Source organism: Aquila chrysaetos, chromosome 10 (genome assembly GCF_900496995.4).
Source record: "Aquila chrysaetos chrysaetos chromosome 10, bAquChr1.4, whole genome shotgun sequence".
NCBI classification, from domain to species: Eukaryota; Metazoa; Chordata; class Aves; order Accipitriformes; family Accipitridae; genus Aquila; species Aquila chrysaetos.
Window position 1 is genome coordinate 25,075,701 of NC_044013.1, and position 21,343 is coordinate 25,097,043.

Genomic DNA, 21,343 nt, shown 5'->3' on the forward strand with positions numbered 1-21,343 from the left:
TTCCTTCCTTTAATTTGCTCCACAGCCTGAACACTGACTGAGCATAGCCTTATGCATATGCTAATGGATGGTGCTTCATTTTGTAAGACATTTTATTAGAAAAGTTTATTTTTTACCCCTGGTTGTATATCTCCTTTCTGTTTATGTTGATTTGGGTATTTGTAATCCTGCTGAATGTGATAAGGGTTCATCAGTTTCACTGCATGCTACTAATAAGATAATGCTTTTAAGCCGTTTGGTATTTTCACATGAAACATGTTCTTCTTGCTACAGATATTCAGTAGAGTGATGGCTCTAATCATCCTCTCCGTCAATAACTGTCAGCTGTGATAGAGCTGGGGTTCTGGTTGGCCGGATAAACCTAGCAATGTGAAATAGAGGAAATGCATGCTGAATAGTTGCCAAACTAGAGCAGGAGAAAAGATTAATTTAAACTTCCCATACCAGAACTGAAGCAAGCCTAACGCTGTGATGTTTTCCTTTACTGCTCTTGATATTAAGTCTAAAATGATTAATCCAGGATAATATCTTGCCACAGTTTCTTTTGATTTCAGTTCTGACTGAAGTGAAATACTGGAAAGATTCAATAAACAAATGTTTCCTACTGATTGATCTAAGAACCAGCACTATCTTTTGGCATTATAACTAATCCTTTTTGTCATCTAGATTAAAAGAAATCAGATTATATGTGGATTGAAGTGATTTCAATGTTTATTCTGCAATTAAACATCAATTATTATTATATCCTATTAGAACCTCTTTAAAACATTTTTAGTATAAGGTTCCATCTGTGCTCAAGAAATGACAGAAATACAGGAAACATTTTAAATACTCACTGCTGCCATTGGGATCTGGTGACTTCAAAATCTTGCAGCAGGAATCGTGTCTGCCCAAGTTTCTTAGGGAGCAACGGGAATAACTGGAAGAATTGGACTGGCTTTTAAAGACTGAGGAACAATGAGAGCAGCATGTTTGCAGGGTGAAAAGAATCTTTCAGACGTCTTTTAGAGATGTTCGTGATTTTTTTTCTGTCTGCCATGCTGGAATTTGATGTCTTGTTTGTGGTTATTATATTCAGGGATTTAGTTGGGCTGCTTGAAGTGTGTGTGTTGAATGCACCCTGTCTCACAAAGGCAACTGTGAGCTAAAAGGGCTCCGCCCTGAGTCACAGAGCTCTTTGGTGGAAGGGAAACTCTTCCGCGGTTTATTTTGTCCTGCCCACTCCTTACAGATATGACATCTGCTTATGCTAAAACATGAGAGTATGGCATCCTAAGCAGATAGCAGTCCATCTTCCTGCCCCTCGCTGGTGTCTCCTTGGGGAAGCACGAAGAGACCTCACTCAGTAGCACACAGCTGTTTCTGTTGTCTCTTCACTTTTTGCTGACACCCTGTTTCTTAGTTTGAGTAGTTCTTTCCAGTGTATTTTGAGTTTACTTTCAGAGTAGACCCAGTTAGTTAGAGCGTGTAGTAACATTGCAGAGCCTGCTTCAGTCTGAGAGACACCTGTCTCCGCATACCTTGTCTGACTGGACAGGGCACGAGAGACGTGGGTTCAAGCACCCCTTCTAAATCACCCACAGGAAGGATTTGAACCCAGGTATCGTCTATCATTGGTGCCCATTTTAACTACTGCCCTAGTTGGCGGATGTCTATCTGTTCTCTTACTGTTTGGTGCCATCCTGCAAGCCTATGCTGATGAGGTCTGGGATCTGCAGGTCGTCCTCCACCTCCATCGCAGTGCTCCAAGGGCTGTGGAGCTCACAGCTTCCTGGGGTTTGCGTGCACAGTCAGCTGCAGAAACGAAAATGTTGTAGGGCTTTTGGAGATGGAAACTGAAGGACCTAGAGAACTGTTATCCCCCTAGGGTTAGCCAACAGCTGAATGGGATCTTTGAGAATCTCGGTGGTGCATAAATGCTCAACTCTGGCAGCTAACTTGTCACATGGAAGCCTAAGCTTTCTTGGGGATTGGTGTTGCTATTGCACAGGCTGTAGCATACTCACACTGACCTTCCTCTCAAGCTATGTGATTTTCTTCTTATGGAATGGAGAAACTGTAAATGGTGCTTTTATATGACCTATGAGTTTTTTCAGCTGAGAGAGATGCTGCTTTTCAGTTTTAGGCCTCGGAGCTAGGAGACATGTGCCTAACTTCAAGCGGGTGGGTAGTAGTATTTATTTTGGTGGTACAATCTCTGTTTAAAGTTAAGCAGATGAAGTTCAAATCCTTGCTGTAAGTTGAACTTACATTGCTGCTAGTATAAGATCATATCCAGTCTTTTTACAAAGTGGAACTTTGTCTGTTTAGAGCTGCAGAGCTAAATTAAAATGCTCATTACAAATGTCAATTGCAAATACAATTAGCAGTTTATGAAAAGGCTGGATATTTGTAACATGTAAATTTTCAAGTAAGAAAAGGTGCAGTTTCCCCTTAAGGGAAAGAGCACCAACAACACATGCTTTTTCTTCTTGAGAAATTAAGGCGTGTCTGGGGGAGAGGAGTTGGGATGGCTTTAAATGTTTTTGTACTCCCTTCCAAAATAAGTTTATAGTTTCCCCATATACAATTTAATTAAGCCTTCGATTTGACCTTTGTATCGAGCAATAAAAGTTAACTGGGAAAGATGTGGGTAGAATGAGAGCACAAACAAAGCATGCCCCATGTCAGCCAGTGTGAGAACTGTTTCTGTAACCAAAACTAATGAGATCATCAGGACAAAAGCAACAGCCAAAGCATTTTCAATTATTACTAATATTTTTCTTCCTTGAGCCAGTTTATATTTTTCTTAATTACAGCTTTGAGCTGTGGCGTGATATTTAGCAGATGCCTTCAGCACTTGGCGTGCTGATCACTTGCACACTCCAGACTGGCAGGGGCACCTAATCTTTGAAGTCTAGAGCACACATTCATCTTTAACCATAAAGGTCAATCCTGCATTCCTCGCATCCCCCCAAACTCCCATTAAGTTTAATAGGAGTTTTGAGCATGTGAGGCATGCGGTATCGGGATCACTCTCAGTCTTCTGGATATTACCAGTGAGGCATGTACAGAATTTCTAAACTTAACTAATTAATTGCACCATACAGTGATGGCAGAAGGCTGTCATAGAGCTTTTCAGTTGTTTCTTTCATTACAAGAAAGTTACAACGAAAGTTCAACAGACTTACTGGGAACATCATGTTTTACAGATACTTCCATGCTGTGTTTCAGGATATCATGTCAGCTGTGCTGCAGTATGTACGTGGTATCTGGCAAACTAAACAAGCTTAAACATGCAACCACAAACATGTGCCTAGGACTAGACTAAAAACAGATGTTTCCAGGAAATGTAAAAGATGTTTGGCATGTTTTAGGCTTATACTTTCAGCTTGTCTGCATTTGAATAAGTCCCATATTAATATAAACAAAATGACAAAACCTTTTCTTGCAAATGACTGACTGATTAATGGAACTACTGCTGAATCACACAAGGTTTGTTAGGTTAGGTTATTTCTTCCCAAGGAAGAGATGGATTGTTCTATCTTGACATTTACCGTGGCAGGAGCTGAGGCAGTTATACGTGTGGGTTTACTTTTTAGCCCTCAGAACTAACACAATTTTATTGTGGCTCCTGAAAATCACGCAGGGTTTGCTACAGCAGCTGTATATCAAAAGCCAAACAAATATAGTGACAGGTTTCCTTAGAGCAGTAAGACTGAGATAATGTCCTATTCTCTCTATGTATGTATATACTGCATTCAAATGTATATAGACAAAGAGATTGTTTGGGAAGGGGGGAAGGAGTTGCCATTTCATGTACGTGTGGCTTCCATGCACCTGACATCTCAAATTGTCTCACAGCTGTTCCTGACTTTATTGCATTTTTTTTCTTTGTTGCATTTGGGGTTTTTTTATAACAGTAGTTCCTGAAAGTTCCGGCCAATGTTGTTTCTGAGGAGAGTGCCTATGGTTCTCCTCAGCCTGAAGAATTTACATCCAGAATGCACAAAATGTGTAGGAAATAAAGTAGTTCTCTCACTGGCCTACAGGGAGAAGTGATCTGCCAAAGATCACACAGAGTTTAATGCAGAATTAAAAATTGGACATAGATAATCCTAGTCCCAATTTATTAGTACCCCCCCAAAGGCCAACTTCTCCTCAGTCACACACTCCTTAAAAAGAGAAATGGAAAGATCGCGGAACCAAAATGGAACACATCAGTTAACCCTCATAATCTTGTCTTCTGGAGAGGCTGGCCTAAACCTAATGCAACTCAGAAGTTAAGTGAGGAGACTGACCTATTCAGTTGTAACTCCTGTAGTTCTTCCCTTTTCTGGGTAAAAATTTTTTCCTCCTAAGGCCAAGATTCCATAAGAAGCTGTGTGGGGAAAAGGCTTATATGGACACCATATTCTCAGGCTGAAATAGAAAGGGGTAGAACAGTACATACATGGGAGGCTGCAGAGCTGTTAATTACACCCTTCTTCTGGCTCCAAAAAGGGATGTATTACACCTGCCTTTTACTGACTAGTATTATATAGCAGACAATAACAGAGTCCAGAATTTGGAGAATTGCATCACGAGTTATCACACTTTGGGAGTTCTCACATTCCCATTTCCACAGCATTCCTGTTTCCATTTGTCTGCTGCAGCTGTAACTGGAAATAATTAGTGCTGGGTTTAATGTCAGGATAATAGATTATTTGGAAATTGTTGGTACATTTTATGGTGACAGCACTGTTTTGCAATTTCAGAGCTCCTTCCTTTGAATATGTAAAAGTAATTTCAGCTTTTGCTACCAGAGGTGATAAAAAGCTAATAATAACACTGCAGCATCTACTGTAATTTAAGAGCCTGTTCCACCAACTTGCACCTAGCTTTAATTTTCTTATGAAGCTGTCAGCCAAAACCAAGCCTGTGATCGAAGTGAAATTTATCAAGCAACTGGGCTACAACGTGGAGAGTGAATGCAGGTACTGACCAGTTCACTTTAGACCTGCATTATGAGTATCATTACAACCATGATGAGGCATTCAAGACCAAGGCATTAATTTGCTATCGTAGATGCTGACATTCTGCCTTTTCAAAGCACAGTGTTTGCAATGAAAGTCTAGGAAGAAATGGAGAGGTCTGACTTCAGGTAATTAAAGTTGGAAAGCAGAAATAAACAATTTCCCCTTCTTTTCTCCTCCCCCCACTCTCTCCCCAAATAGCTGGGTTGAAAGTTCTCCCTAGCAGCTCGTGGTGTAAAACTGATGGAAATGTGTTCAAAATCTCTGCTTTGTTGTGGGCATGATGGATTGATGAGCATCGATTCTCTGCTGCCAGTGCCCCACTCCATTAGAAACTGGGCTGCTATAATTAACATTTACAGGACTGGCGTGGTAAATCTCTCTGTTTTGTTTTTATTCAGAATTCCCTCACAGGGGTTGCACACTTGTCTGGTGTGATGATCCATAGCCTTAGATGTATGCAGGCACCGTGGCTGTTGGTTAATCACAAGTATACTGCCTGAGGACCAGAGGTCCTGAGGCACAAGCACATCGCTTCCCCAAGCACTAGCGCCTTAGCGTTTGCACTGGCGTACAAAGCAGAGTCTGCCAGTGGCCGTCTCTGCTCAGCTGTGAGAGGTGGAGGTCAACAAGGGCTGGATCTGAAAGGTGCTGGGGCAGCTCAGACACAGGCCTCCCCAAAACTAATCCAGCATCCCTCAATGTGAGATCAGCCCTTTCAGCTGCCCTTCCCTTCCTGCCTTTTTCCTTCACTCCAGAAATACCTTCTTTGTCAGTAGCAGCAGCAGCAGCCTGCCTAACAAGTCTTTGCATTTACCCTTCAGCTCAGTGGAGACAGTGTCGAGCATGATTCAGACAGGAGATGAGGAGGGTTCAGTGGCACTGGCAAATCTTTGCAGAGAAAGACTCCCTATCACACCGATCATTTGCAATCGCAAAGGACTGAGCTCAAGTCAGGTCAAGAGAAGGACAAAAATGGAAAGGGGTTTCTGTTAAGTAGATGAACTTGGCAGGTTCATCTTGGCAGGGCAAGTAGATGTCCCTTGGCAGGACAATAGGAAACCTCAACAGACATTTAAGTAGACCTTGCTGATACTGTTCATTAGATAGCAATAGGACACAAGTACACCAATAAATAGTTACAGCTTTGATAATCCCTATCAGTAGCAAACTGCAAATCATTTAGGCCAGGGAGGGGGAACTAGCAGCTGGGGTGCCAATATAACTTGAACTTACGTCAGATAACCTGGTAAAATAACCTAAAAAAAAAAAAAACAACCAAAAAAAAAACCAACAACACAAAAAAAACCCCACATTGTTTTGACCCTGTATCATTACTGGCTATGATTAAGGTGTGCTTTAATGTGTGACTCACCAAAAGCATTTGAAAGGCATGCTCAGCCCTCACTATAGGGGAGGTTTCCTGTTCCTAAATTAGATGACAGTGACAGTTTTGACTCTCCCTTTTATCCTAAGCTAGTCTCTCTGAGGAATAGTATTGATCCATATAAGTATTTATGAGAAGTTCAGTGCCATCTGAGCGGCACATGCGTTACTGGGTAGAAATCTGCGGTTAGATCTTTGAGGTGAAGATAATCCTAAATGCTCTAAACATTGAGGTCAAGTAATTTTCATTATGTGCTTTGTTTATGTTGTCAAGATGTGAATTTAACAGCAGTTAACACAGATGAAAGTTCAGCTAAGGAAGTGGACTCAATCCCCTGGACTAACTTGAGCTGTTCCCTGCAATCACAGTAATCTTGGGGCCTAGAGGGGCTCTGAGCCATCTTCACTGACCCCGACAGACCTCGTCCTCAGCAAGAGTCCTGAAAGGCTGTTCACAAACACTGCCTTGGCAGTCAGCTGCCTTCACTAAGTACCCCGTTTGGCAGGACTTAAATATTCGCACTGGGAGCCTGGGTAAGGGAACAGCACAGTAACTACTACAGTGGCTGTATCACCGTCATGATGCAGTGACAAATAAACAGTGTAGAATAATATTCATATGCCAGTGTCCAAAAGGCCATCACATGTGTTAGCCTGAGGTTAGCTGAAGCCTTCAAAGATTTTAACCACTCCATTTCTGGAAAGGAGAGAGGGACTGATGATGGCAAGAAAGTTTCTAGTGGTGGAGAAAGCTTTTAATTGGGAACCATAAAGCCTTTAAAATGCAGAAGGTAAATACTAGATCAAACCAAAGTTGTGGCATTTGTTGGTTTGGTTTTATGAAGCCACGCTCTGGGGGCTTGATTCATGGGTATTGAACATCTGGGGTTTGTTTTGCTGAGAGTGGAGTTTCATTTCTGTGCTAGTCTTCACACTGACACTTTTTTTTTTTTTTAGCATGCTATTTTTTTGCCTTTTGAATGCCAGTAGTAGACTGAACATAACCATCTCTGAGAAGAAGATTTAAGAGGAAAAACTCACTTAACTCAGAGTCTCTCAGCCAAAATCCTGGAGTGAGTAAGCAACAGGAACTCCGAGGAAGCTGGAATAAAACATGAAATCTTTACACTGCTGAAATTTGTGCCTTAAAAACTTAATATAGGATTGAAAAAGTTCTTGAACTGAATTAGGACTGAGGCTATTTTTATTTATTTTTAAGAAGAGAGAAAACAGAGCATTTTAAATAAAATGCCAGTTTTGCACAATTAAATCCCAAATTAGAATTGGCCATGAATAGCATCAGAAGATACTCTGCTGTAAAGACAGAGAGAGAATTCAGAATGTAGTCCTTCCCGTGGAGAGGATAAAGGCAGAATTTTCTAATGTATTATTTAACGCTTGTTATGTAGTGCATTAAGCAGTTACTGAGAGGAAAGCTTTTAAAAACCAACAGCCTCTCTGATAGCATTAAATCTTACCTTAGATTTTTGGTTAAGTCAATATTAAGAAAATAAACGAATTAATACATTTCAGTCTGCCCGATTTATAGACACCAATCAAGTTACAATGCTGGACATGGCCAACTGAAAGAGGGGAATAGATTTACCTGAGTGAGGTCTTAATTTAATCAGCTGGCCCCAGAGAGCTGAAGTCAGCAGGCTGGGTTGATATAAGAGGCAGCAGAGAAATAGTGCCTTTACTGCAGTCGAAAAGGAGAATGACAGTGATGGAAAGGAGTCTAGGCAGTGTCAGAACACACCTATTTCCATGATTTATTCTTAATTTACTTTAATGACAGTCTGAAGGTTGTCCATTTTTCTTTAAGTGTCCTCAGAATACTGATATTTTCTAAACATTTAGAGCATGCTTTTTCTCCCCCTCATTTTTGTTAGCTCCATTGCAAGTTGGAATTGAAGAGGCCCTATGTCCACATTTTGCCCTAATGAATTTTGAGCGCAGTGTCAGATTACCCTTTTCCCACTGCATACCTTGCCAGCCAGTGTCCCTTCTCTGCAGTCACCCTTGAGTCAGGTCTAGGAATCACACGTTCCTCTGGGATTAATGTTGATATTATGATAAAATGGAGGAATTCATTGCATTTCTTTTACAGTTTATACTGGCAAAAGAACAAAGTGTGCTTTCCCAATACAATAGTTCATTTTTATTATCAAGTGAGTTTATTGATGGTTGTTCAGAACTACTGACATGCAGACAATGATCTCAGATTGCATTAACATTTCTGGAATACTTTCCATCTTTCCAGTTTCTGCCAGGAACTTGCTTCAGTGATTCAGAGTTTTTATTTTAAGATTGGACTGTTGTTTAATCTGCATTACAAATCTATGCCTTTTGCTTTCTTGTGTATGTGCACTGCATTCATTAGTATCACAATTCCTTTAATCTTGGACCTGAACAATTATTGTTAATTCATAAGTTCTTCCAGGTAGGAATTAGTTTTTTGCCAGGCACTCAGGTATGCTTTTACAAATTGACTGTAAAACCATCATCCCATCATCAGATGAAATAACAATATTCCCCCCCCCAATGCCAGTGAGAAGGTTCAAGAGCAATATGATCTCAGTAATACTTGAAAATAGCTTGGGGACATCGAGATAACTGGAGAACCTCATCAGTCATTTTCTCGTTTAAAAAAAATCCATGTTCTTGCAATAAAGGACTACTACTACTACTTTCTTATGAATCTAGTCCTTTATATAAGAGACGCCCAGAACTGCCCCAAAATGCATCTGGAGGGAGAAAAAAGCCCCAGTGATATTGTTACATACTTTAAAAACAAAAAATCCTTGTACTCACTAGGGAAAAAAAATGAAACAAAACTTGAAGCATTTTCTCTTTGTAGCCACTTTTTGCCTAGGTTGATGAACAAGGCATATGAGACACCTATGTATTTCCTCATGTCCGCAATCTTTCTTGCCAGGTTGTCTTACCACATCAAGGGTCGCATGTTGCTTTAAAGTTAAGGGTAGTGGCAAAGCAGAAAGAAGCCCGATAAGTTGACTGTTACATTAAGTCAATATGCTCTCTGGTCTCCTCCTGCAGCAGCTCAGCAACTTGACGGCTGTTTCACTGGGGCATGTTATAAAACCACTCAATCTTAATATCATGTTTTAAAACATAAGCCAGTTCCCATCCCAGGTGAAACTGAGGGTACTTTTCATGAGAGAAAACCAGGTTCTGAGACCAGCCACTGCAATGCAGAATACCTATTATTCTGCTCAGGCTGTGTCTATGAGTAGACAAGTAGAGCAGGCCAGTCAGAGAAGACTTGTTGAGCAAAACAGTGGGTGCTGAGGACCCAGCGGCCACACTAAAGTGCCCCATCACTCTCCATACTTAGTTCAGTTATTCAGACTAGTGTACGGCATGCTCCTGCAACAGACAGAATTTCAAGCTGCTATTTAAAAGATGTGTGATTAATCTTACATTTACTTTCATGTTTACAGATATACTCAAGGAAAAGAAAACCCATCCAGAAAACAGAAACGAACCAAAACCAACTGTGAAAAAGATTGACACCACAACCACCACAAGCACTGTCAAGTCATCCTCTAAACACAGTGTAACTGGAAATGGGAGCAATCCAGCCCCGAGTTCCTCACTTGTTATTTTAACAGCACTAGCAGTTCTGTGGCATTGTCCACTGTAGCTGTATTACCTTGCAGCCATTGTGCAAGTGTTTCTGTTCACTGTCATTTATACCTACAGCCTTACCCAACAAAACAAATTTGAATGGCTCTCTAGTTTATGTGATATGTTAGAATAAATATTAAACGACATGCTGGAGTTGGCAGATACCAAGTGTCATCACTTAAAATATCTGAAGATAGCCTTTGACAAAGCCCACCCAAGACACAGAGGGAATGACGACAAGGGTCTGAGTAGTTTAAGTTATGGGGTAGAAATAATTGAAAACACACAAATTATGTGTGTGTGTCTTACTGTTTTTCTCAATTTCGTTCACTGGAATCTGACTGGCTGGTTTTGTTTGTTTAATTTTTCTGATAAATTATATGAATGGTCAGTCTTCAAATTCAAGCCCATACATACTTTATTTTTCTAGTGAACAGCTAACAAGCTATGTCTACAGTTGTAAAACTTGTTAAAGTAAAGTACTCTGTACCAGCTTGATGAAATTCCTAAGTGGTCAAGAAGATCAAAGCATGTTTGAAACTTCTTTTCACTCTTACTGTTTAGATTGTAGGAAGCAATATAAAAGCATATGGTGTGTCTAATATATCAGTATAGTTGCCTTAACTATGGAAAAAATTAGAACCACTTTGTTTACTGAGGGATATAGATAGTGAGTTTCCCTGCCCTACAAAATGCCATTACCAGATGCTTAAGCATATGCTCAAGGCTTATTGGATGAATGTCCAGCAATGGGAAACATAAATAAACATAATAATGTTTTATCCAGTTGAATGCAGCTCTGTACAGAGGAAAAAGATAATTTCGTTCAAACTTACTTTGCCTGTGTGATGTTAAAGAGAAACTGACTTAAATTTTCCATAAGGGTCTCAGAGATAAAAATTATTGGGAACTCCCATTAGACACTAACTAGATTTTGTGCATTGTGGATCTCTGAAATCAACTCTGTTTCATAAATTGTGTATTATTTAATTACATTTAATGTTTAAAATTTTGTATCATGGTAGGTGTAAATGTAAAACAATCTGAAATCTAGAACGTTCTCTGTTATGCCTCATCTTTATTGCTACTCTAGAAGATGTCAAAATGTGCGTTACATTACAAGGGTATTTTTTTAATCCATGATACATTGATGCATTTTAACTTTTTGGATGAAAAAGTGCTATAATAACTTCTAATGGGTTAAGAATTAATGTGTGTTTTCCAACAACTGTTTACAGTACCATTGAATATATATATACAAACACAACTGTATGAATACAGTGATTAATATGATAAATATATGAAACACTAGAATTGTTACATTTACTACATTTCATGACTATTACAACAGTTTAATGGCCCTTTTCATGTTGTAGACTATTATTATGTACAGTTTTATAAGATTTAATGTAAAACACTTGCCTTTGTTTTTTTGTAAAACTTCTCTGATATTTACAGTTACACAGCCACTGACATAACTCAAAAGAAGAACCCTGTATCTTACTAATCAACTTCAGGCATTTTATTGGCAACTTTGATTATAAAAGAGAGCCCAACTCAAAGAGGATGCCAGGATTACTACCGGATGTCATTATATAGAAAATGGGAATAATACTGAACAAGCATACAATAAGTGAACAAAGACTCTCTACACTTGTATGTTTTCAGATAGTGTTAGTGAACATGTCTAATTATGTTTGCGAAGGTGGGACTTGAGTTTTGTTTTTAATTTGGGCTCTTAGATCATATTTACAGAAATAAAGGTATAATAAGAACTATCAACACACCCAGCCGCAAAGGCAGTGTTTCTGAAGTGGCAGCAGCTAAGTTTTCTAAAAGATAATTCAATTTTAATGTTGAAACAAGGAGATAAAATGGAAAAGATACTTACACTAACATGAAATCTTTTATATTTGAATTCTGATGTTTCATAATGGTAATGATATTAATATGCCTAAGTAGTGCTTTCCCATCATATTAGTGAAAATCAGTTTTCCCAAAAGTACTAAAATGGCTGTCCTGCGTTTTCCAGGGTTTGTGAGCTGCACCAGTCTATTGAACTCTAATTAAAAATGCCGCTTCTTGTATTCATTTTCAGTGCACTTTTACCTGAGAAGGCATGCAAGTCATGTCATTTGTACAGTGAAAGGACACCATAATTCCTTGCAGTCTTAAAGGATCAGTTGTGATGGCTGCTGTTAGGCAGGTTGGTCTCTGTGCATACACAGAAATGTACATCAGGTGCTAACACCGCCAGCTCCTCAGGTAATACCAATCACTGTGGCTTCACTGAAGCAATTCATATCTCTTGCTTGTGAACCTGACCCCTAATTTAGTATTCCCACACATAGGATGCTCAGTCATCTTTCAGGCAAATGTATCCACATTTGCACACTTAAGTCTCCATCACGATTCCTATGGATAGAGCTAGGGTTTCAGGTCTGGGCTCTGACGCTGCCAGATTTCACCTGTGCAGTTTGGAGTTTTCAGTTCTTCTCACCTGCAGAGAGGGAACTTGAATACCTAGGCTTATGTGTCTTTATGAGGTCTTTTCTGAAAACCGTTTTGTGCTTTTAGCTCAGAGCAGTGGTCCAGCTAGCCTAGTATTCAGCTGTAGCAGGGGAAGTTGCAGAAGCCCTGCAGTAGGCGTGTATGGAATAACTCACCCAGGGGATTATTTGTTGTTGCTAACTGTCATAATCTTGCTAAACAAAAACCTCTGAAAAATCATGATTGAATTTTCGGTTTGATTGGCAAATATTTGTATGATGTAGCGTTCATCTTTCAAGCTAAACAAGACATCCCTTTTGAAATTTCTGTAACAGAACTAGAACGAGTTAAAACTGTGGGGTGAGATAGAATCAACTCATTTCATTGGATTCAACCAATATTTTAATAGACACAAATTGTTACGGAACAAGGGAAGAGACTTCAGAGGACTCCACATCTATTAATATATTTCACACTAATATACTTTTACACTGTAAGAAAAGTACTGGTCAAACCAGCATGAAATATGTTCATAATGTGCATCAAAAATGGTGCAGCTTCAAAGGGCAATGCAGTATATTTTTACTGATGGTTTATGATTTCTTTTTTCAGGATCAGTTGCATTTACATATTTAAAAAAGAGTGTTTTCCATCAAACGACAACATACCAGCAAAGGCAAAAATAACTGCCTGTGTCAGATAAAGGAAGTATTTCTTTTCAGATGAATAAGATACCTATTTTACAAAATCTTATTTTGTTATCCAGGACACTGTAATTATGATGTAATTACGAAGGTCTAAATTCAAAATACTTTTGAACTTGTCTATGTAATCTCAGTGTAAAATAAGGTACCAGTCTAAGTGCATTGCTGTAGCTTTGCCCAACAGTTATGAATTGTATTTAGCCACTGCTTTTTGAATGTTTATTGTTTTGCTATGACTTTCTTTTGATATTTTGCTGTGCCAGCATTTGTGAATGCCAGCGTTGGAAAGTAACTGCTGTCATACATTTGTGAGTAAAATCAATCTATAATTTCCTCTTGATAGTGATGCAGGCTTCTTACCGAGTAGTACAAAATTGCCATGGGCATACAGTCAGTTCTTAGTGTTTCACTGCTCTTTGGACTCCATGTCACACCAGGTTCGTGTGTCACTAGCCCTCTTCCTGGCTATGAAAGCGTCAGGAAGAATGAACATGGGTGGACAAAAGCAGGCGTGGCCGCAATGTGCCGGTGCGTGGCAACCTCCAGCTGCCTTTTCTGAGGCCCTGAGCCGAGTGTTCTCAGCTAATTTTCAAGCAGCTTTTACACCTCTCCAAATCAACGCATGGAGACTGGCCAGGCAAAGAGCAGCAGAGAATCTAGAGACTGTATATTCAGGCAACTTCACAGACACCTGCTATGAATTGCACATTTTTTGCAATTTAGATGCTTTATGGAATCCAGCCTCCCATTTTCACCCTTACACTTTTTTTCTGGCTTGCATATTGCCAGTGTTATGCCCTGTCTTCCAGTGCGCCAGATACTTTGTCATTGCATAAGGAATTGTGATTCTGATCTTTCACTCAGTAACGAACCTTTTGAGGTACAAATACCTGTCAGAGCTTGATAAGAGCAATACAAATAATAATGTCCAGCTGCATTGACTTCAGAGGCTCTGTGTATGGGTATCTGGCTATGACATTCACATCTTTTTGATCTCTTAAATCAGATCGGTATTTAATATATCCCTATTTCCATTTGTTACCAAGACTGCAATCATAATTTTAAATTTGACTCTCTAATCCTGTATGGGTCTTCTCAATATTGTCCTAATGGATGTTGTGCGCAGACTTAATTTTAACGTTAGATGAGCCTTTTGCCCAGATTTACTGAGCCATTCTTATTTAATATTGCACATGATTAGGTTTAAGCAAGATCTGTTCAAGTGAAAGGAGATGAAACACACATTAAAGTGAGATACTGACTAGGACAAAAATCCAGAAAGTCCCTTTGTTCCTGAATTGGACTCTTCACATTAAACAGATTTTGAGGTTTAGCTGAAATTACAGTCAAAATTTCATAACTAGCATGCTGCCAAGAGGATTTTAGCCTTGCATTGAAAATCGATAAGCAGTCTACCCATTTTTTAAGTGAGAATTAATTAATCTACATGCTTTCCTCATGTCTCCACACATGGGTAAATTTAGGTCTGTAGAAATAGGAGACATTCCTTAAAACATATCCTGCCCATTGAGCATCACAGCATTGTAAGTGCTTAATGTTACAACTAGCCAAAAGCACGAGACTTTTATTTTCATTTATAGCATTTAACTACTCATGGTGCTTCTTGTAATGACATATGGCATGTGTGGTAATGAAAAGTGAAACATCTTACAGTCAATGTCATTATAGCTGTGACATGTGTGAGTCAAAAAGAACATGATAGTCTTCCTCCCGTTGCCTCGAAGTTCAGAATTATTCCCAGTACTGAATTCTCTTCTGGTTTCTACTTTCTAACTAACTATATTTGAATTTTATTAAATATTAAGCCACCAAAAAATAAATACTTGCCAAGAGATTGTAATAAATAGAGAGATAATAAACTCAGAGAAGTACCCTGCATTTAAAATAGAGAATACTCCTGGACTGGAACAATTTTTCAAGTCCCTCTCCCCTCTCCAGATTCATCACCATCCCCTTCCACCTCCATACAGCACAACATGAAGCCTGCATGCAGGAAGCTGGTGCACTGAATTCAGGAAAGTGAAGTAAAACTATTGCTGCGTAGTGGTATTTCCAAGTATCTTGCTTAAAGTGGGCTTCCTTTTGCTGGTTATGAGGAATGCATTCAAACTGCATGTGCAATTGCTTAAGTTCTTATCCAGTAAATAGCTACAGTTGCTGTAGCTTTCAGAAAAGGCTGCTGGGTACAGACCGTGAAGCAATATTTTTGTGTTGCTCCCATGTCACTGAGATCAAACTCAGTCCTTAAAATAGACTGGTTTAGACATTCCAGTTATTATCAACACTTCAGTGATTTCCACCCATGAAAATCATGTAATACCCTTTTGAGAGAAGGGCACATAAAAGAGACCCCACTGATGCTTTCATGAGGTACATAAAGTACTTCATTAAAGAGCCAGTAACAACCACAGCATTTTTTTTCATTTCTGTGGTGAAAGTATTAATACTACCTTGCAAAATTATGCAGTTTGCACTTAATCATTTCAATTAATCTTTACTAAATTACCCAGTCCTTTGTAATTATAATATTTGCAGCTAATTTAATGCCATCCTAAAAATCATTCGTTGCATAATATAAGCAATTAACATTTATTCGGGGTTTTTTCTGTTGCAGGGGGATATATAAATTATCCTCAGTGGCCTTTCTGTATACCTAATTAGCACCTGTTTGAATTATTCTACAGGCTATGGACATTTCATTTGAAAAATAAATGTGTTGCTAGTTTTGTGAACTCCTTGCAAATACACAGTTGTAAAATTTACTTTTCAGGGGAATACAAAAACATGTTTTCATATGTCGTCTGGGTTTATGAGCTAGGCTAAGCTTTTAGGCTATTACACCTAGAATAGGCACTGACATTTTTAATGCAGTTAAAATGGAAGCAGTCAGATACCTCTTTCCCATAATTAAGTACAGTATCCCAGATTTGTAGCCTGGTTTATTCAGTAACGAAAAAGGAAAGCAATAAGACATCAAGAATATAGATCCTAGTGTAACTTTCACATTTCTGTATATGCATATACAGTTAGGAAGTTTTACTAAGCAGAGACTATCAAAAGCATTGCTATGCTGGAGTGTCAAGGATACTGTGTTAAAGTTGTGGAAATTAAACCAGGTTGCTTCAATGCCATAAGTAAGCTTCTAGGTAAATACTAATTTTCTATTTAAATACACAGTATATTGAAGAAGATCATTCGATCTCTCTAAAAAGAAGATCTGAAAAAAACTTCTAACAAGAATGCCAATATCAAATATTTATAACCTCTACACATATGAAATTGGGACATCAAAATGGACTTGAGATTTTTCTGTGGGTATGAATTGTTGCAGCAGACGCTCAGCTCTTATAAATCAGTATAGCTCCTTTGATTTCAGTTTAACTATGTAAATTTACCCCAGGATAGTATCTAGCCCAAGAATGTGAATTTATTCCCATCTTTCTGCAGGTGCAGAAAATCAACAGTAACTGCAGTGATTACAAAATTTGCATAACAGTTTTACATTGCCCAGGCCACTGATCAGATAGTATCTTCATGCCTGAAAAGAAAATCTGTAACACATGGGATGCCATTAAGTCTTCTGGCATTTTCCCTTTCCAGAGGCATGGCAGGGGCCTTTTCCAGAAGTAGCTGGTATGATTTGGGGCTACAAGTTGATATTCGTACTGTGAGTATCTCCTAGGGTAGAAAATCTTTCTCAGAGAAGGTTTGCTGATACAAATCAGGCCTTGAGGCAGATCAAGTTTGATTTTTCTGTTTCATGTTAAAACGTAGGATCCAGGTCTTAAACTGGCCTCAGAAACTAATTGAGACTCAGTGGAGAGAACTGATTGTGGCTTTGATGTTTTCAGAGAAGCTTAAGCTGCAGAGAAGGCAAGCAGCCATATTCTGCTTTAGCTGAAGCATGTGTATCTTTGCATTCAGTTTCAGATAAAATTACCTGTGAGTTTCCAGATTAGTGGTGACAAATTTGTGAGTTACTGTAGCCTGATGTTCTTCTATGGAGAAGAAATGAAATTTCCTCCTAAGCGGAAACAAAAAGAAGGCTTTTTATTTTTATTTCATGTTATGCTAAACATCCAACTTGGAAGGAAACCAAAACAGGACGTTGGGCCTCACAGAGATGTAGATTCCCCTGAGTGGGGTAGTTCTTGGTGCATGTAGTGATAACGGTATCAGAGTCTGTCTGCTTGTTGTGAAGGAGGATGTCCACCCTTTGGCTCTTTCTGGGGGCTTGACAAAAGCTACATTTTATGGCTTAAAGGTGACAAATCGTTTATAGGCAAAAGTTGTAGCTAAGTCCACAAAGCAGTGAATAAAGCAATAGGACATTTGATGGTGGTCTCATTGAAAAATGAGAAAATGAATTTAACTGACATATTTCGGCTTTTCCGTTAGGGATGACCAACGGAGTTGAAACCTACTCCCAAAACACTGCAGCTGCATATGGGAGCAGGCTAATGTAGCAGCAATACTATATAAAATATTTGTTGTATCCCACTTATTATATGGGGCAGTATTAGAATAAAAATGGAAGCCAGTACACTAAGCCTTGCATAGTACAACCACTTACTGTACTTTGATATCAGAACTAATACAGTATGAATGTTTACAGTACACCAGGGTAGAAATTCTAGTAAAATATGTGCTTTGTCATTTAGATTTTAAATAATTAGTTTATGGCCTTCTAGTCTTTTTTAGTTCATTTTATTGTACAGGAATTAATAGGCCTCTAACATTTGTATTTTACATGAGTTGCATCATGGGTATTTTAAGTTCCAAAATAGATTGGGTTTGCCCTAAGCTGGGTTCAAGCTCTAACAATTATTTCTCTTTCCCAAGCACGTGTTTTATTTGCAGTATATCTCCTTATATTTTTATTGAATAAATTTGTCAGTTTTCTCCAGTTTGTTTTCAGTATTGAATATGATAAAGGCAATTTTAAAAAGCAGTCTGAAAACAATGTCTTAAAAGAAGAACAAGGCTACTTTGAAAAGTTAAAGTAAACAGTGTGTTTTGTAAAAGACAGTGAACTATGAATGGGAATAAAAATAAATAATCCACAACAGGAAATTGTTGTCATCTATTAGAATTTTTGTATTTTTTTCTGAATATTTTTCATCATCTTTGTTGTAAGCTACAAAGCTGATAAAATCTTAAATAAAAATATTTTAATCTGTTCAGATGATGCTTTGAATAAAGGATGCAGACCTTGAGAACTGCTGAGGAACTGTTAATATTTTGGTCATAGTCTGGCCAAGAAAGGTCTGTTTCTTGAGCATATAACTACTTTCTTGCTCTTCTTTTCTTTCTTGCAATAAATACAGTGAGATGTAAAGGTGCTTACCTGCTCTTCTGGGAGCTCTTAATATTATTGAAGAGACACAATTCTTGCAGCAGTCTCCTGGGTAAATGCCAGCATACCTCCACACAACAGGTAGGACTTTCTCATCAAACTTCCATTCCTACATAAACAATCACATCTGAGGTCTCCATTGACCAAGGTCTTGCAATAACTGTGTGCCATATTAAAAGCCTTGGCCTTGGTTTTGATTAGGATCACATTACTTTTCTGTCTTCATATAGGCCAGTGTACTAGAAAAAGGAAACTCCCTGCTGCTAGCTTAGTGTTTTCATCACTTGTCAGTTACAAACTTTGCAGTTTCTCTTCTTCTGAGGGGAAAAAACCCTAATCCTGTATTTTTCTGTCAGATGACGATTATTGTGGTTGTGCCTCTACCATTTCCTAAAGTGACATAGCAGAGACCTTTGCTCTTACAAGCATTTGTTGCAGCTACTTTTCATGAGTTTCTCTTCACTGCTCTGTCAAAACAGATGTTTTTTTCCTGCTTAGAAGTTGGTGGGAAAGACGTTAGCTGTTTTCTCTCTTTTATTTCCTGTTTTGGTAGTATTTAGGAGCTCCCCTTGTAGTATTCCTGAATGAGTTGAATGAAAACTGTAGGACAGACTGCTGAACGATGACAGTATCGTGAACAAAATGTTCCTTTATTGTGTTTAAATGACTGTGTACCTGCTATCTACCTACCTAGTTTTTTCTTATTCATTTTGTTTTCTGATTGCATGGTGATTTGAGTGTTGCCTCCTAAAGCATCCATGACTCCAGCTTTCCTCAATTCTTTCAAAATGCTTCCTATTTGAGGTCTGGGAATTACATATGGCTCATCTCACCATCTATGGAGAGTGCTTTTTGCTAATATATTCAGTTTTGACCCAGCTCCAAAGATAATAGCCAACAGCTCTTCTCTGCCGATGCTAGAGGAATGCTTGTTCTCTGAAGTGCTGCCTCATAAAAGCCTTTTAAGTTTAAGGATTTCACATTCATCCTCTAATTAAGCAGGTGTCTAAATCTGTGAAGCTGCTTCATTCTGTAAATCCAACCTGCCTCCACTTCAAAGGATGTTGTTTCTTTTCCCAAAGATGTTTTAAAAAGTGCTTCTTTGACGGTTCAAATTTGTAGGGTTATTTAAAGGCTTTGCCTCTCACCTGATTCAGTACTTATTTTCCAAAAATACACAGAATACATCAGATCTGATGAAATGCCTCAAGGCTGTTCCTTAATAGTGGTGCTGGAGTTCATATCTTTGACTGAAGATCTTTAATTGCATTGAGTAACTAGCCCTTCTGCTAGCCTAATGACAGAAGTAGTTGCAACCGTATATGATCCATTTGATGCTTTTCCCATCAGAAATGCAAATCTTTCTTTCTTTGTGGGTTTTTTTGTGGTTGTTTGGTTTGGGTTTTAAGCACTATGTCAGCTTGGCTCTGAAACACGTCTAGAATTTGTCATACCCAAACCCTGGAAAAAAGAGTGTATTTAGCCTAGGTTGTCCCAGGGACTCCAATATAGTGCAGCTCCAAATACAACCACTGACTTATCAGAATGATGGCTTGCCTTATGATATTGAGAGAGGCAGCATGACTTTAGTGTAGGAAGTCTTCCTACACTTCAGCTTTACATCTGACAATACACAGTCTTTTTTTGGAAAGAACACTTGCAAGATCATTATTAACCCAGGAACCTGACATTAACTACCACCATCCTAGAAGAGGAAACTGAAAATATTCCCGCTTGTATAAGGAAAAGACAGGTTTTATTTGCATTTATTATGTCCTCAAGGAGATTCAGTTAACTTTAGAAGAAAGAAGGCATTCCAAAAGCAACAGAAACCCATGTCCTACACCTACAGGTTTATGTCCTACAACCACAGACTACTGCTTTCCCATCTTTCGTGTTTTCAAGAAAACAGCATATGGATGAAAGGAATTTGCCAGAGCAAGCAGGAGGAGATTACACCAGATGTGTGAGCCCTGTTCACTCACAGTGGCTACTCACTATCTGCTTACGGACTTTTGGCTCTGCAGTCACTGGTCCAAGGGAACACCCAGAACTTGAAACCCCCCCCAGAGAAGACAGAAAACTCATTCTTTATGGGGTGGCCTCTCATCATTCCACAGGCATTATTCTGTCTTATCCCCAGGGGAGAAAGGGTGCAGCGTGCCTCCCAGCTGCAGGGATCCGTGTTTTCCCCCAGGGTTCACAGTGGGTCCTGCAGCATGCTGCCATTCCCTTTTTGAAGGTACACACAGACATTACGGGCACTCCCCAGGTAGCCCACAGGACATGAAGGAAGAGAGAGAAGTTTATTCTGATTCTCCTCCACCCAGGAGCAAAAAGGGATGAATTAGGCCTGAAACCACCCTTCAGTTTCAGAGCTATCCTTTTAAAATAAGGCCTTTTTTTCATATGACCCATTATTTGTTGGTTCAGGCAAGTGCTGGGGCAGCAGGAGTCTGCTCCCTTTATTGTATTGCACAAACTGTTATGGTGTCTGCCCTCTGTTTTCTCAGTCAGAAGTGAGCAGATTTTCTAGCTGCAAAATCAATATTTTTCATTACAGAATAACTCAGTCTGCAGAAAGAGAAAGCATCCTAGTCCTACTGGGTCTAAAATGTGGATTTCCTCAGACCTTTCAGGAATTGGAAACTGCTAAGAGTGGCAGTGGTTTTGCTTTTCCCTGGAAAGCATCCACATTACACACACACCTGGTATGCATCGCTGTGTTTCTCTGATGCATT

At 39.0% G+C, this 21,343-nt stretch overlaps 1 protein-coding gene across 2 annotated transcripts in view; it reads left to right on the forward strand.

The window, feature by feature from the left end:
• Positions 1–18,312, forward strand: part of LOC115347346 (glypican-5-like) — a 403,275-nt gene extending 384,963 nt beyond the window's left edge. For both annotated transcript variants that reach the window (XM_030028626.2, XM_030028627.2), the window contains one exon: positions 9,845–18,312. In XM_030028626.2, coding sequence (XP_029884486.1) covers positions 9,845–10,047 — 203 coding nt within the window. In that variant the 3' untranslated portion in view covers positions 10,048–18,312. The remainder of the gene's footprint in view (positions 1–9,844) is intronic.
• The last annotated feature ends 3,031 nt before the right edge of the window (positions 18,313–21,343 follow it).